The sequence below is a fragment of the Thunnus albacares genome, chromosome 15 (genome assembly GCF_914725855.1).
Source record: "Thunnus albacares chromosome 15, fThuAlb1.1, whole genome shotgun sequence".
In the NCBI taxonomy this organism is placed as follows: Eukaryota; Metazoa; Chordata; class Actinopteri; order Scombriformes; family Scombridae; genus Thunnus; species Thunnus albacares.
Window position 1 is genome coordinate 20,058,449 of NC_058120.1, and position 15,697 is coordinate 20,074,145.

At 38.8% G+C, this 15,697-nt stretch overlaps 1 protein-coding gene across 1 annotated transcript; it reads left to right on the plus strand.

Moving 5' to 3' along the window:
- Positions 1 to 3,373: 3,373 nt before the first annotated feature.
- LOC122998158 (plastin-1-like) lies at positions 3,374 to 14,797 on the plus strand. Its single transcript, XM_044374886.1, has 16 exons — positions 3,374 to 3,555; positions 3,972 to 4,059; positions 5,388 to 5,548; positions 5,649 to 5,778; positions 6,957 to 7,089; positions 7,568 to 7,649; positions 9,095 to 9,260; positions 10,953 to 11,095; positions 11,201 to 11,290; positions 11,560 to 11,758; positions 12,106 to 12,184; positions 13,142 to 13,256; positions 13,358 to 13,491; positions 13,717 to 13,840; positions 13,935 to 14,068; positions 14,193 to 14,797. Exons 1-16 carry the CDS (start codon positions 3,550 to 3,552, stop codon positions 14,335 to 14,337), a joined length of 1,929 nt encoding a protein of 642 aa, XP_044230821.1. The 5' UTR covers positions 3,374 to 3,549; the 3' UTR covers positions 14,338 to 14,797.
- The last annotated feature ends 900 nt before the right edge of the window (positions 14,798 to 15,697 follow it).

A 15,697-nucleotide genomic window follows, 5' to 3' on the forward strand; every position in this document is an offset into this window, starting at 1 on the left:
TAAATTAATAAAGGACTTCAAGCTAAATTTCAATTTAGGGCCTCTCTGTAGTCCTCAATAGTGTGATGCAGGTGTAAGGCCTGTATCATTTCCCTTCATAATGTGCTTTAGTGGCAAGTATTAATACTTTAAATCAACAAATTTGAAATTAATCATACCACAAACTAACTGCCTCACCCTGCGTGTCTGGCTTTTACTTGTTACAGGATATTTTTAGAACGTGATATTGTTACTCGAGTGATAATGCATAAAGGATTTGAATACTTCCTCCACCACTGGATACAAGGTAGTGATTGTTTCCCTCTGGTGATCAGGTTTACAATGCAACACATACACTACAGGATTTGCAGAGCCTGATGTTTATTTATTTTCAGAAATGTCATCTAAGTATATAAAACACATGTCCTCTCTGTTGCAGTTTAAGCTGCGACATGTCAGCAGCAGGATGACCTTCACTATACTGGTCCACTTTTCTAACAAAAACAGGAAGATCCTCTGTACTCCAGCAGCTGAGCAGCTCAGCCTCAGATGTCAGATCAAGCCAGCACTGCCTCTGAGTGGACATGACTTCACATTACACATGAGCGAATCATCACAGGCTCAACCAAACATGGACATGCAGGCTGGTGTAGGGGTGGAGTATTCTTCATTACAGTTCCAGCTACTATGACAGTAAAAATTTATAATACAATTGGAAGACATAGAGTATAATAAAGTGAATGTTTTGTGTACGTCTTTCATACGTTGTTTTAAGACAGGCTTAAAAAAACTAAACCTAACTTTTAACTTTTGAAGATGAAATGATGACAAATGGATCAAGAATAGAGAACGAGAGTTTTAAAAGAAGGTTAGGGTTTCTTCCTCGTGTGTTTCATCCCATATTTTTCACATTTGGTCAGTGAACATCTAGATTTCCTATTTTTGGTTATTGAAAATTGAGTAAATATACCTGCACAAGTAAAACTCTACATGTGAATTTAGACAATTTTATGTTCTCTATAGTCTCTGTAATTCTGTATGTCTGTATGGTTTTCACTCTATTCACCTTCCTGCGCATGAGCTCTTAGGTGCCGGTGAATAATGCAGGAGGCTTATGAGAAAGTCTTTGGCCGTTACGCTTTTACACCAACGACTGATCCTGGCTCAGGAGCCGAAACCAAAGCTATGGCTGGTACATCGACAGCCGGAGGTGAAACGCTTGCCTGAGACCGGCAGTTAGGAGGAGAAAGTAACCGGAGCGCACCTTTCACAGAGTGAAACTGGGCTGATCAGGTGTCTGAGGAAGAAAAGACCTGAACTGGAGACAGAAAGATGGAAGCCTCGGGCCTTGTGGATTCACAGGAAAAACTCAGATATAACTGCGTAGTGATCAGGTATGAAAATGTCTTCAGTATGTTTGTCTTGGAGCAAAGAGGGAAACATTTCATGCAGTTCTGTGTCTTGTTTTAGAGTGATTATGGGACTTTATGAGGAGTGGCGGAGGTGAAAAGAGAGGTTGACAGGTAAAAAAAAGAGAAGAGAAGGGGAGGTAAGAGAGAGAAAAGGGTTGATAAAAAAGGAAAGAAGTGAAAAGGAGAATAAGGAAGAAAGGGGCCCAGAAGTAGCCCTCAGCAAGCTTCTTTTCTACTTTGGACCAGCCCTTGTGACTCCTCAGCAGTATTCTGGACTATAAACCCTTCAGCTTTCCTGGAACTAAATGTAAGCTCCTTACTCTCTCTTTTCTTACAATTTCACAACTCTCAAACACAGGTGAAGTTTGCTGCACAATTGGCAATGGAAAGATGTTGCCTCTATATTTTCTGGCCTAAACAGACAGGTGACACTGATTTAAGAACAAGCATCATGAATTAAACTAAAAGTAAATGGAAACAGTCTGAAAAATACGAAAAGAACATAGTCTGCTACTGTTGTAAAGCACTGCTGTGTATTGAGTGCTGCAGTAGAGCGGCGCTGTTGTTGTGAAGTGGGGCAGTTTCATTTAAGTGATGCATTTGGCTCCGTGCCTCAGGTTACAGGGCATTGTGTAGCAGTGAGGCAAGCTGTGCAAGCAAACACAGGCCTCATGTTTTAAACATGTGCGACAGAAATGCAAAATGTGACCATGGTCTGTTTAAAAACCTGTGACAGAAGACGTCATGACAGACAGTAGAAGTGCTCCTTCTCAAATGCTATATGTGCAGCAAGGTGGACAACAGTGTAAGTTAGGATTTATTGTTTCATATTTACTTATATATTGTATATTTATCAACTGAAATGCCCTCTTCCACTGATGACTGTTGGAAATTTCCGCCCTGAACTGATCCTCATAGGCAACCCTCATAGTCTGAGTACAGGTGCTATAACACTCTACCAAGTAAATGCTATAAAGGAATAGTTCAGCATTTTGGGAAATACTTTTATTGAATGTTGATACCACTCTCATATCTGTCAGCTAAATAAGAAGCTACAGCCAGAACAGCTTTAGCTTAGTTTAGCATAAAAACTGGAAACAGGAAGAAACAGTGAGGCTGGCTCTGTTCGAATGGTTACCAAATCTGCCTGAGGAGCATCCTTGCAACATCTGCAACATCGGTGGTTCGAATTCAGTTGATTCGATGTGTGTGTGAGTAGCAGGACTTGGTGGTCAATCCTGAAAAAGACAGGGAGGCAGTGCGATGAAAACAGAATTGATGTTATATATTAATGTTTCCTCATCAGGATCCTGGCAGCACTGTTGTGAATGTACTGGAGCTTCTGGATACTCCTGCCAGGTATTCCAGTGAAGAGCACATTGCAGTAGTCAATGGGGAGCATGTAGAGGGTAAACAGGATGGGGCTGAGAAGCAATGCTTGTGGAACACCACAGGTGACATCTAGACCTGTATCCTCTGAGTGAAACCACTTAAGTGTAGTCCAACGGTCTAAGGGTGGTGAGGAGGTGCTCTAAGAGGACAGTGTGGTCCACAGTGTCAAATACACTGCTCAGATCAAGGAGGATCAGGAGAGAAGGGGACCCTGCATCAGCAGGTTGTTTCAGTGCTGTGTGCTGAAAACCTGACTGAAATATTTCAAATAGGTTGTTGTATTTAAGGTGCTCCTGAGGCTCAGAGGCAACCACCTTCTCCAGCACTTTGAACAGGGAAGGGAGGTTGGAGATAGGTCTGTAGCTGGCAAGAACTTCTGGGTCCAGGGTGGGTTTCTTGAGGAGGAGGTGGGTGGGTGACTGCGATCTTGAGGGCAGGTGGAACACCCAGTTTAAAGGGAGAGGTTGACAGTTTGGTGTGACAGTTTATAGAAAATAAAATGATGACACAGCTGAGGTGTTAAATGTTAACCATCAGACTACGCCTGTCTCAGGGGCCAGGCAGGCCAAAGGTCCATTCTGTTCCTCTCCTGAGTGACTCCTCCTAGACGAGATAACCAGTGCTCTAGCCTCTCAGGGATCCAGCTTCCTCTCTGAACTGGTCTGAAGCATTGCAGAGCTCTGGAAAACCACAGTGCTGTACCCAGGCCGGTGGGATCTGCACTGAGAGGCAGCGGACAAGACTAACTGGAAACACACAGGCTCTTATGAAGGTATCTATCTGCCTTTCCTTTGTTGTCTCAGTTTGGTTCACCTTAAGCAACCAAAATATACTTTACTGGAAAACGCTAAGATCTCAGAGTATTTATGAGAAATCTATGTTGTGTGAATGTGCCTATATGTGTAAATAGTTCACACAAAGCTGAGAAATGTAAGTTCTCAGCTCACTGCTGGTGTGAACACTCACAAGGTTACCTGGACAGGTTCCAATAAATAACCTGACACTGACTTTATAACATCTAGCTTGTCAAACTTCAGTGAGCAAGGTTTCAGAGCTTTTAATGATTTTAAGTCTCTACATCTCAAATGTAGATGATATATTGTTCTCTTACAAAATCAGTTTCTACTTTGTGCCTATTGTGACACAGAGCGGTATGTCTGTGTGTGTGTGTGTGTGTGTGTGTTTCAGGTGCACACAGCAGAAGTGACAATGGATCATTTCACACAGATTTCCCGAGAGGGCCTGGAAGAGCTCAGAGAAGCTTTTAACAAAATCGGTCAGTTTCACAACCCCGTGCACACTCTCTAACACATAACTAACTTAACGAAAAAATTGTATTGATGGGAATTCTGACCAAAGTTAGTGTTTTACAGCTAACCATAAAATACGACTCTTATATAAGTGATTTTTATTGCTGGGATTATGAAGTTTATGTAATTAGAGTGTGCGCTATCCCCAGATTGCCAGATTTTATCAGGTAATTGTCTATATAATTAAAAAAGATGCTGATAATAATGAGCAATACATAGTAAATGCAGTGTATCATCCTCCCATTACTCTATGATAGACAAATACCTTGTATGTAGGTTTAATAGGCAGAGGGAGGTGAGACAGAAATTTTGTCCAGTGTAAAAATACCTTTGGAAACTTTATTTTATTCGTCCTATAGTTTCCTACAAAGAAACAAAGATATGTAACTGTAAATTTATGAGAAGGATCCTGGCAAGGACTATGTAATTTGATACCGCTCATAGGGGAAATAGATACAGTGTTTAATTGGTACATTTCCAATCAAGTTAATTCCAATTAATTGCTAACATAACGTAGAGCAGCGACCTGGGAGTAGGTGTCCTCCCCAAGGTGTCTGAAGACAAATGTGACAGGATCATTGAAGGGATGAGAAAGAAAAGATATGTTAAACAAATTTTCTAACTTTTCTCTAATTTCAGCCTACTTCATGTGTAAAAACTGGATACTTTGTCCTCTTGAGGCCTGTAAAATCATTCAGACGAGACTCACGACTCTTGTCCACACTGAGGCAATAACATGTGATGAGGGGTCATAAATAGACGTTGCTTCATTTTAGGATGTTGCAAGCCAAAGAGTCCGGGAATTGTGGAGGTGGCCAGTTAGTGCGCACGTGCAAAAATGTAAAAATTTGTCTGCATACATTTGTCTGGCTTGTACAGTGTTCCTAAAGTCCAGGGAAATGATTGAATTTTTTGTCTTGTCTGCACAAGTTATTTCAAGATGTGGATCTTGTAATAAGCTTCCAATAATAAATAATGAACAATGGAAGATTTATTATGGGTTTGAATTGAGCAGTTCTTTCATTTGTCTCAGATCATCATTCAGATCATCTTGTCCTTATTTTCCCTACATTAAGTACCAAATTACATGGAAACTATTAGGGAATTGTTAGAAGATTACAGACCTGTTAATAAAGCATTACCAGACTTTTTTTGTCCTTGCTTTTATCATCTGTAGATTATGTTTACCAATAAATATTCGGCTCACATTATTTAATGATATAAATATATTTGTGAAGTAAATTGACTGACTGTATCTGTGTGTGCATTTCTCTGTGTGTCTGTTTGATATCAGATATTGATAACAGCGGCTATGTGAGTGACTTTGAGCTTCAGGAGCTGTTCAGAGAGGCGAATTTCTCCCTGCCAGGGTACAAGGTACGAGAGATCATAGAGACCTTCGTCGCTGGAGACACCAACAAGGACGAGAAGATCAGCTTTGAGGAATTTGTTTCTGTAAGTTCTAGTACAGATTGTGAAAAGATATATGCATATATGTGTGATTGCCTCTTTCTCTCCAATAGTGTATAGAGTAACACTGCCTGTCCATATTCAGATCTATCAAGAGCTGAAGAGTAAGGAGCTCAGTGAAACGTTTAGAAAATCCATCACAAGGAGAGATGGGATCCGCTCCTTTGGAGGAATGTCAGGAATCTCCAGCGAGGGAACGCAGCACTCCTACTCTGGTGCGGGGGAGTAGATGCATTTTGTGTGTTTGTGTTTGCTAAAAAATTGTTTCATAATTATTGCATCCATGACTGAAACTAACGTGTTCATATATAATAATACTCATAATTAGCTCCAGGTTGTGCCTCTCATGAATTACTATTACATTCCAGTCATAAAGTTAAGGATCTGAAAAGAAAATAGTGATCTTTAAAAACCATCTTCTTCTAACCAAATCATCTTCTAACCCTCTGGATGAAAAAATATTCTGTCTGTTGCACAATAAACAAGATTTTTAAGCCGTTTCCCAAGGTGCACCTTCCTAATCCGAACAAAGATGGAAGCCGGAAATGACATATCTCCTCGCTCAATTTGAACAACATGAAACAAAGTTTAAAAGTTTTATTATCAGTTATATTTGACTACACTGATGTTACATTGTATTATAACGTTTTCTTACAAAACAACATTTATATTTTTCTTGTGTTGTAAAAATCCGACAGTAATGTACTGTATGTCATTTCCAGTTACCTGGGTGGGAAATAGTTGCAACTTGTAAAAAGGGTTAAAAAATCTTTGTTTATCAAGCCGTGGACGCCGTTTTTTTTCATCCTGATGGTTAGAGGAGTCTTTGATTATTCTGGAAACACCTCCAGAGCAAACAACTTTCTGGGTTTTTCAAAGGTCAATTTCGGAAAATTGGATGTTTAGTTTATTGAATGATATACTATCAATATCAATTTTGTTTACTTTACATATGACTATGAATGACATCAAACTTTCACATGTAGGGCCTGGCATGATTTCCTTTGTTTTCAACCATACATTGTTGGGCTGCAACTAACAATTGATTTGCAGATTTGTTTTTTGATTAATGGATTGATTGTTTTGCTTATTAAGCCTCAGAAATAGTAAAACAATCTCCCAGAGCCTACAATGAAGTCTTCAAATTGCTTGTTTTGTTCGACGACCAGCCACAGATCTTCAATTTACTGTCATATAACCTTTGACTGGTACTGTAAGACAAAGAAAAGCATCAAATCCTTTACAGTAGAGAAGCTGGAATCAGAGAGTATTGCCAGTTAATTTTCTGTCAATCTACTAATCAACTAAGCAAAGTGTTTCAGCTCTAATACATACTAATGTGTGTGTGTGTGTATGTGTGTGTGTGTGTGTGTGTGTGTGTGTGTGTGTGTAGATGAGGAGAAAGTGGCATTTGTCAACTGGATCAACAAATCCTTGGCAAAAGATCCAGACTGCCAACATTTTCTTCCCATGAACCCCGACGACGAAAGCCTCTTCAATTCTGCCCGCGATGGCATCCTGTTATGGTAACACACACACACACACACACACACACACACACACACACACACACACACACATACACAAACACACTTGTACTCACGCACACACACACACATATAAACAAGCCTACAGTAAATGCATATATAACCATGTGCACATCCATACAGTGTGTTTTATATGTTTGTTGATAAGTTCAATAAGCAGGTTGATAAGCAGGTCTAATCTGGGTGGTCCCTCAAGAATCCTTTATCTGCCATTTTACTGATTACAGTTATCCTATCTGTAAATGTAAATTATTTTAATGTTTACTCTTCTTAACATATTTCATTGTTGGAATATGGTTGGAAAGACAAAGTACATTATAGTCTTTTACATGGCAACAAAGATTAAAGTAGTGATGGTGTGATGTCAGAGATTACGCACTTCTGGACATGAAATTTAGCAAATAGCTCACAAGCTAACTCAGTGTTTCACCAGCTCGACATTCTTGTTCTCTTTCAGCAAAATGATCAACATGTCTCAACCTGACACGATTGACGAAAGAGTCATCAACACTAAGAAACTTACCACCTTCAAAATGACAGTGAGTAACGTGAGGATAAAGGAGTCATTGCATTAGGAGGAATGGTCTCAATCAAAAATGTAAAGTGCAAGTGTCCTTCAAAATGATCCAAGGCACGCTGTTAGGGTTTGTGCAAAATTAAAATGCCATTATTTCACATGGCAATATGTACTTAAAATGAACAACATTTCCCTTCTCAGACAGTAGGTAGCATTTTTAGTTTAGTAAATACACACATTAAATGCACTGTGACACTGATGTGCATAATGAGGGGAGAATTAATTTTGTATTATTTGTATTTTGTATAAATTGTTTTCATTTGTAATAGTTGTATCATCAATTAAAGGAATAGTTTTTGAGTTAAATTCCTCTCTCGTAGCAGCTGATTTGCTTAGCTTAGCATAAAGACAGGAAGCAGGCGGACACAGCTAGCCTGGCTTTGTCTGAAGGTAACGCAATCCACCTTTCAGCACCTCTAAGGCTCACCAGTTAACACATTATATCTTGTTTGTTTTAATCTGTACAAAAGTATAAAAACAACAATTTGTGGTTTTACATGGGGTGTTGTATGCCGAACTATTTCTTGGACGGGAGCTGTGAGTTGCTGGAGTCTTGTTATCAATGTTATGTTGCCAGGCAACCAACAAAAACCCCACTAATTTGATTTTACACTCCTGTTTTTGTATGGATCAAACAAACAATTTATTAACATATTAACTAGTGAGCTGTAGAGCTGCTGGTAGGCACTCTTTTTACCTTTGGACAGTGCCAGACTAACTGTTTCCCCCTCTCTCCAGTCTTTATGCTAAGCTAAGCTAACCAGCTGCTGCTGGTAGCCTTATATATACATAGTCGTCTTGTCTAACTCTCTGCAAGAAAGTAAATATGTCGAACTATTCCTTTAAATAAGAAGTCATAGAGAACTAGAAACTCAATTATAGTATAACTTAAGTATACTCAGACTAGTTAAGAGGAAATGATATGACTTAGAAACATAATGTATTTTGTTTTATTTGGCAGTTTCACATACAATTCTTGTGATCCTATGCTATGAAATGCTAAGTATTCTCTGTATGAATGTTAACAGTTATAAGTGTAAATCTGTAAGACAAAAGAGTTGTAAGGTTGCTCAATAATTCTGGACTGTGAAAAAAGAAACTGTCATAGATTAACTTTTTACTGCACACTTTTTCCATATCTCTTTTATCTCTGTGTGATTCTGTAGCTAATTGCTCCCTCATTGGAGGAATTAAGAAAATAGTATGGTGTTCCAGTCTTGCCATTTATTTCTGACTGGTTTTGAGTGAAGCATTTTATTGCTAATAAGTCAGCCATTATTTGGAGGATTCAGGCCCCAGTCTTTGTTTTTGCTGAGCTTGTCAAACAAAGAGAATTAAGTTTTACCCAGTGAGTTTTACTTTGAGCAAAAATGAACGCACTGATACACAATTTGTTTGTGTTTATAGGAGAATCTGGTCCTCGCCCTGAACTCAGCCTCAGCAATTGGCTGTACGGTGGTGAGCATTGACGCCCATGATCTGATGGCTGGAAAACCCCATCTGGTCCTGGGACTTTTCTGGCAGATTATCAAGGTTGGCCTCTTTGCTGATATAGAAATCAGCAGGAACGAAGGTCAGCACACACACACACACACACACACACACAGTCTCACACACACACACACACACACACACACACACACACACACACACACACACACACACACAGAGTTTCTAATCTAGTAATGCAGTTGAAATGCAGTTCATGTTCTAAATATTAAAGCTGGGGTAGACAGTTATCTGGAAAAGACAAAAAAACCCACCAGAATTTGAAAATACAGCCCTCCTCCTGCAGCTCTTCCTCCCTCCCCTCTCTGTCCTGAGCCTCTCCCACCAGACAAACACGCTTCATATGCACATGCAACACAACAGTTACTGCACTGACTCACACACATGACTTCCTCTCAAGGCACAACCACCTTTTGTAAACAGTAAACGGTAAACAGGATCACCTCTCACCTGTTCGAAGTCCCCCACAAAAATAATAAGTGTCACATCTATCTGCTTGAATTCGCTTCCAATCATTTCATGCGGGCGCCGAATGAAATGATCGGACGTACTTATTACACGCCTGCGACAGCTACAGATACCAGATTTTTTTCTTTTTATAGTCAGAGAATTTGATTTATTTATTGTTGTTGGAATGTAAAGAGAGTTTTAAAAAATATAACAAAAAAATGCTTCTAAAATAAGTTGCCTACCCAAGCTTTAAGGATGAAGCTGAATCAACAGAAGAGTCAGTGACAAAACATCCTGTACTCAAGGTTCACTTACTGTACTGTGCTTTGATTGATGAGAAGCCTTTGATCATAACACAATCTTCATCAGCAGATGATGCTTGCTCAGATCTCAGGAAACTGAAAATGTTAAAACTTTCCATCAATCTAAGCACTTCTGGGAGTTTTGAGGTAGTGCATTTTTAGTAGACGTTGCTGTTTTCAAGGTCAAGAGTGAACTCTCGAGCTCTACAAAAGAGTTGTTTAATGTAATGACATCTCATTAATTAGTGTCTGTGTTCCAGCATGAAATTGTTATATAATAGTAATACAAGCTGTAATGCAATGTTTATTTTATTGTCACTTTCACCAGGGAGTATAGACATTCACAAATTTTATTGCATCAGTTTCAGAGATCGTTTCCTCTCCTTTCCTCACTTGCATAACTTTTCAGGTGAATAGAGACACTTTTAAATGCAGGGGTGAAATACGACGAGGACATTGGGGGAAGAAATGGTCAGATTAGTGCTCACAGTAGACAGAGCGCAAGGATGTGTTTGTGTGTGGGGTGTATAAACAGCATAAATCTGACACAGCCTTGCTGGTGTCTACTTTCATGTCATTTTGGCTCAATTTGTGTAATTTAGTGCTGGATTTTTGACAAGATATGAGAAAAAGTTATTTACAAAGCCTAGTAATCAGACTCTATTGCTATTTTGTTTTATTTATATTATTTATTCTGTTAACTTGCTCTACAAATCAGAGGTGTTCTCAGCAATTCAGAGGTCTGAAAGCAGGCTAGAAACCAAGTTACAACAACATTTCTCTTCTATCCTATTTTTGTAGTAATAAATGCATTTACAAAGCAGAAAAGATACACAAGATACCAACACAATCAAATGTATGGTGGTGATATAGGTTGGGAACCTCCAAATGTTAGATATCCAGCCCTTTACCCTTAATGGAGAGTTTTACTGTGGCAAAGTCTAAAAACTATCTCTGATGAATTTCTATTCAAAACTAACACTATACATTCTGTATGTATATAGGTCTAATTGGCCTTATGACAGATGGAGAACAGCTGGATCATCTAATGTCTCGCTCTCCTGAGGAGTTGCTGCTCCGCTGGGTCAACCATCATCTACACAACGCTGGAACAGAGACGATCGGCAACTTCAGTGAAGACATCATGGTGCCCTGAGGAACACACACACAAACACACATACCCAAGCAAACAGTCATATCCAGTTTGTAACCCCCCCCCCCATTCTCCCCTTCTTGTACTGCACCACTGTAGGACTCACGGGCATATTTCCACCTGTTGTACCAGATAGCTAGCCAAGAAGAGTATGAAATGGGCGGCAAAATCGACATGAGAGGCCTGCATGTGAGTCAGTTTGTTTCTGTAAAGTTTTCAAATTACAGCGAGAAATTGATGAGTGAAAAATGAGAATGAGAAGCTAATAAATTAATGAAAATGTTAAAAGTGAGTGAAAGTTGCTGTGAAATGTGATTGGATGATGCATATAATGCAGTAGACGGTGTCATATATTTTTGTTTCAACTTTAAAATGTTATTTGCTGATCTTCTGATTAATGACCTTCCTTTTGAATTCTGGCATGACTATGTGTCTTTACTATGTCTGTGTATGTGAAGGAGCCTGATTTGGATCAAAGGGCCGAGCTGATGCTGCAACAGGCGGCCCGGCTGGATGGCAGACAGTTTGTTTCTGCTCACGATGTCACATCTGGAAACATCAAACTCAACTTGGCGTTTGTGGCCAACCTGTACAACATGTACCCTGCTGTGAGGGCTCAGATGAACGGAAACAGCATAGACGCTGCACAGATAGAGGGTGAGACACACTTGTCATTGAACAAAAGCTTTTGTTTGCTTTTTAGCTGTATTCATTGCATGTCCTTGAGGCTGTTTCAGTGCTTCTCCATCAACACAAAACCAAAACTCATTTAAAAATGCTGACATGTACACACACTTCATGTGATCGCAATATATACACGTCGCATTCCAATAAAAAGTCCAAGAAAATACATGTTTCAGGGTGTGACAAGCTATGGCAGCCATAAATTTTTATTTAATGTACGTAGGCTAATAGCTGAACTTCAAACACTCCTATCAGCTGACAGCATGGGAACAGCTGGGAGAAAACGTGATTTTGTCTGTCGTATCATGATGTCTTTACAGGTGAGTCCAGAGAGGAGAAAACATTTCGCAACTGGATCAACTCTCTTGGCGTCTCTCCATATGTCAACCACCTGTACTGGTATGTCATTAGTCAAACATCAATGTGACTAACCTTATCAGGGATTATACGGGCACCTTTTTATACCCGGGGGCTGCCCAGTTTAATCAGTATTTAGGGTAGTAAAGAGAGGGTAGAAGGGCACTTAGTATCTGGGCAATGTGGAAATCAGGTGTGCAACATAAAACTCAGCTTTATGCTCACCTTTTATGTTTATATATTCAATTTAAATGTTCTTAATTACATATTTTCTTTTGTAATGTATTTGTATTTATCATGTACGTTTTACATGCTCTTGTGAGTACATTTATTGTTTTATCTGTTCTTATGCACAACATGAACAAAGGTTATTATTATTATTATTATTGAGTACTTCTGGTAGAATTTCTGGTTCTGTTCACATATTTTGACAGCCTCTATATCAGCACCTTATTCTAAAACTGCACATTAACTTGTACAAAATAATGATTTTGTCTGTAATACCTACATTACATGGCACATACATGATAAAAGTCTGTGACAGAGCTATAGCCAGGATTCCAAGTCCAAGTGAATCTAGTGGGGAAATATTGAATCCTACACTAATTGATTTATTGGTTGGCCTGAAAGTAATCAAAAATGTATTGGTATTAGCCTGTAGAATATGAGTGTACATAAATGAATACCGTTAATTAAATTATATAAATTGTCAAAGTAAACATTAACTAAATAAGGTGATCTACAGAATGGTTATTTAGAAAAATAAAACCATGAGGCTCTGTATTTCAACATATATGACATTTATGTCAAGGTTAAAGGAGATAAATAACTGGATAAATAATGTAAACCTTCCTTGTAAACTATCCCTGGGTTGCTAAAACTTCAAATTCTCAGAAACGTGCCCTTGTTGTTATCTCAAATACTTGTAATCTAACTTTCTGGATATGGATTATGTGTAGATTTTTTTTTTCAGTTTGTCTATGTGTTTGTTCTCTACAGGGACCTGTGTGATGGTTTGGTGATTATGCAGCTTTATGAGAAGGTTAATGTACCTGTCAACTGGAAGAAAGTCAACAACCCGCCTTATCCTGTCCTGGGGGCCAACATGAAGAAGGTACAAACATACAACAGAAATGCAACCCTGAGGAGCACAAAAAACATTTTTTGGTGGAAAAATGAAAGGAATGTATCATTGCTTTTCTTCACATATCGCAGCTGGAGAACTGTAACTACGCTGTGGAACTGGGCAGAGACGTAGCTCACTTCTCTCTGGTCGGCATCGGAGGGGAAAACTTGAACGAGGGCAGTCGTATGCACACCCTGGCGCTGGTCTGGCAGCTCATGAGGAGGTACACACACCATCCAGGGCTGTGGGACATTTTACTGGTTGTAGTATATTGTTTGCGAAAGAGAAATTGTCTATTTTCAGTGAATTTTAAATTCTTGTCATGTTTTACTGTATTTGATTTTTGATCAATAGTGTCTGAATTTGCACTTTGCTGAGCTGAAAGTCCAATTTAGCTGTGGCACAAGCTCAAAACATGTTCCTTTATCTCTCCTGCTTGCTCCTTCAGGTACACAGTGCTGGTTTTGTCAGATCTGGGCGACGGAGAGAAGGTTGGAGATCAGATCATCCTCAACTGGGTGAACACCACCCTGAGCCAGAAGCGCAAGGACACACAGATCAGCAGCTTCAAGGTATGTGTGTGTGTGTGTGTGAGTACGTACAGTATGTGCATATTGTATTTGTGTAAACACATGGCTGCATGCACACTCTGTTTGACTGTCACAGGACAAACTGATCAGCACCAGTCTGCCAGTGATTGACCTGATCGACGCCATCGCTCCTGGTTCTGTCAAGTGGGACATGGTGAAGAGAGGAGAGAAAGGAATGCTGAACGATGAAGATAAACTCAGCAATGCCAAGTAAGAGTCCCGACTGGTTGAGTCACATTTAATCATTAACTTCCTGCGGCTTAGAAACAATTTCACTGCCTTTGTCCGACTTCCCGCCTCTTTGTATTTTTTACTCTTCCTTTTCCTCTTCCAGGTATGCAATCTCACTGGCCCGCAAGATTGGTGCTCGTGTCTACGCGCTGCCTGATGATTTGGTGGAGGTGAATCCCAAGATGGTGCTGACGGTGTTTGCCTGCCTGATGGGCATGAAAAAGACCAAACCACTGAACCAGAAATGAACAAACCTCTTGAGTACTATCTACATTTCTGCATTTTGTTTCTACATGCTACTTTTGCACATTTTTGACATCATTGTGATTTCTTTTCTTTGACCTTCAATCTTGCTAGTGGCATTCACAGCAAGAACATCTCTCATTCTCTGTTATTCTATCCATGAAAACAATACACGGACCTAAAGTTAGAAATTATGTCTCATCAGCAAAACTGATGCCTTTGTTTATCTGTGATTTCATAGAACAATCTCTTAATTGTTCTTTGTTGTATGATATTAAAGAGGAGATGAGCAAAAAAGAGAAAAGCAAAATTACACACACATCTCTTCCTTTGGCAAAGATATTTCTGTAAATGTTGTGCATTGAATATTGCTATTTAATTATTAAAAAGAATCTATTAAATGTACTGAAGAGCCTTGTATATGTGTGTTGTTGTCTCTCAATAAAAAATCTTTCACAACTGTCAGAAGTTTAAACCAGCTTATTTATATGTTAGTCCATAAATCCTGTTGAGGTCATGTGTCAGTGATGTTGTGAGTAAAAAACAGAAGTATTACTGTGCCAAGGGTATTTATAAAAAGACATAGTGTCCCTGCAAGCCTCAGGAGAAAATAACCTAATGAAAGACTAATGAAAAGAAAGTTACAAGAAAACTTCCTACTCCATTAAATATTTGTACATTACCAATTTTTGACTGATTATAAGTAAATCAGAAACCTACTTGAGTAAAAAACATTGCTTACTTTAATTTAGATATTTTTGGAAAGTCATACCTGAATATACATCTTAACTAAATATGATTTATACTCTTGTTGTGTGAGTTTTCTTAGCCTTAAAATGTTGTCTGTATTGCATTTATTGTAACAATGTTCTTATGCTCTTGGCTATGTCTCTCTTGTTAATCAGATTTTAACTTCAATAATGAGACTTTTACCTAAAGGAGAAAAAAAATACTAATATCAATTAAAAAGAAAGCTGAGCTACTTTTTAGAAGCATTTGATGTGATCTTTAGTGCTTTTAAATCCTCTGGAAACACAGTTTAAGACCCATCTTTTTAGCCAAGCTGTTTCATTAGCGTAGTTTTTACGTGTTTTCCGTATGTTAAGTGTATTCGGTTAAACGAAAGGTGCTTGAAATCAAATTCATTATTATTATTATCATCATTATTATCATGAAAGCGCACAAACAAAGAAACAGCTTTTCACCTCTTGGATGACAGAGTGTTTTCTACAAATGCCCCCATTCTTGTTCAGTGTGTGCAACGTACCCTAATATGACTTTAAAGTACATTATTGAAGCACACGTTCACCTTAACATACATATAACTGCACATGCGCAAAAGCAGACAAGCTTTCTCTTGTTGGT

What these genes read in the sequence shown, in the direction of transcription:
- LOC122998158 (XM_044374886.1), top strand. An exon ending in AACGCAGCACTCCTACTCTG is followed by an intron (nt 5,779 to 6,956) that starts GTGCGGGGGAGT and finishes GTGTGTGTGTAG; the next exon opens with ATGAGGAGAAAGTGGCATTT. An exon ending in GATAAACTCAGCAATGCCAA is followed by an intron (nt 14,069 to 14,192) that starts GTAAGAGTCCCG and finishes TTCCTCTTCCAG; the next exon opens with GTATGCAATCTCACTGGCCC.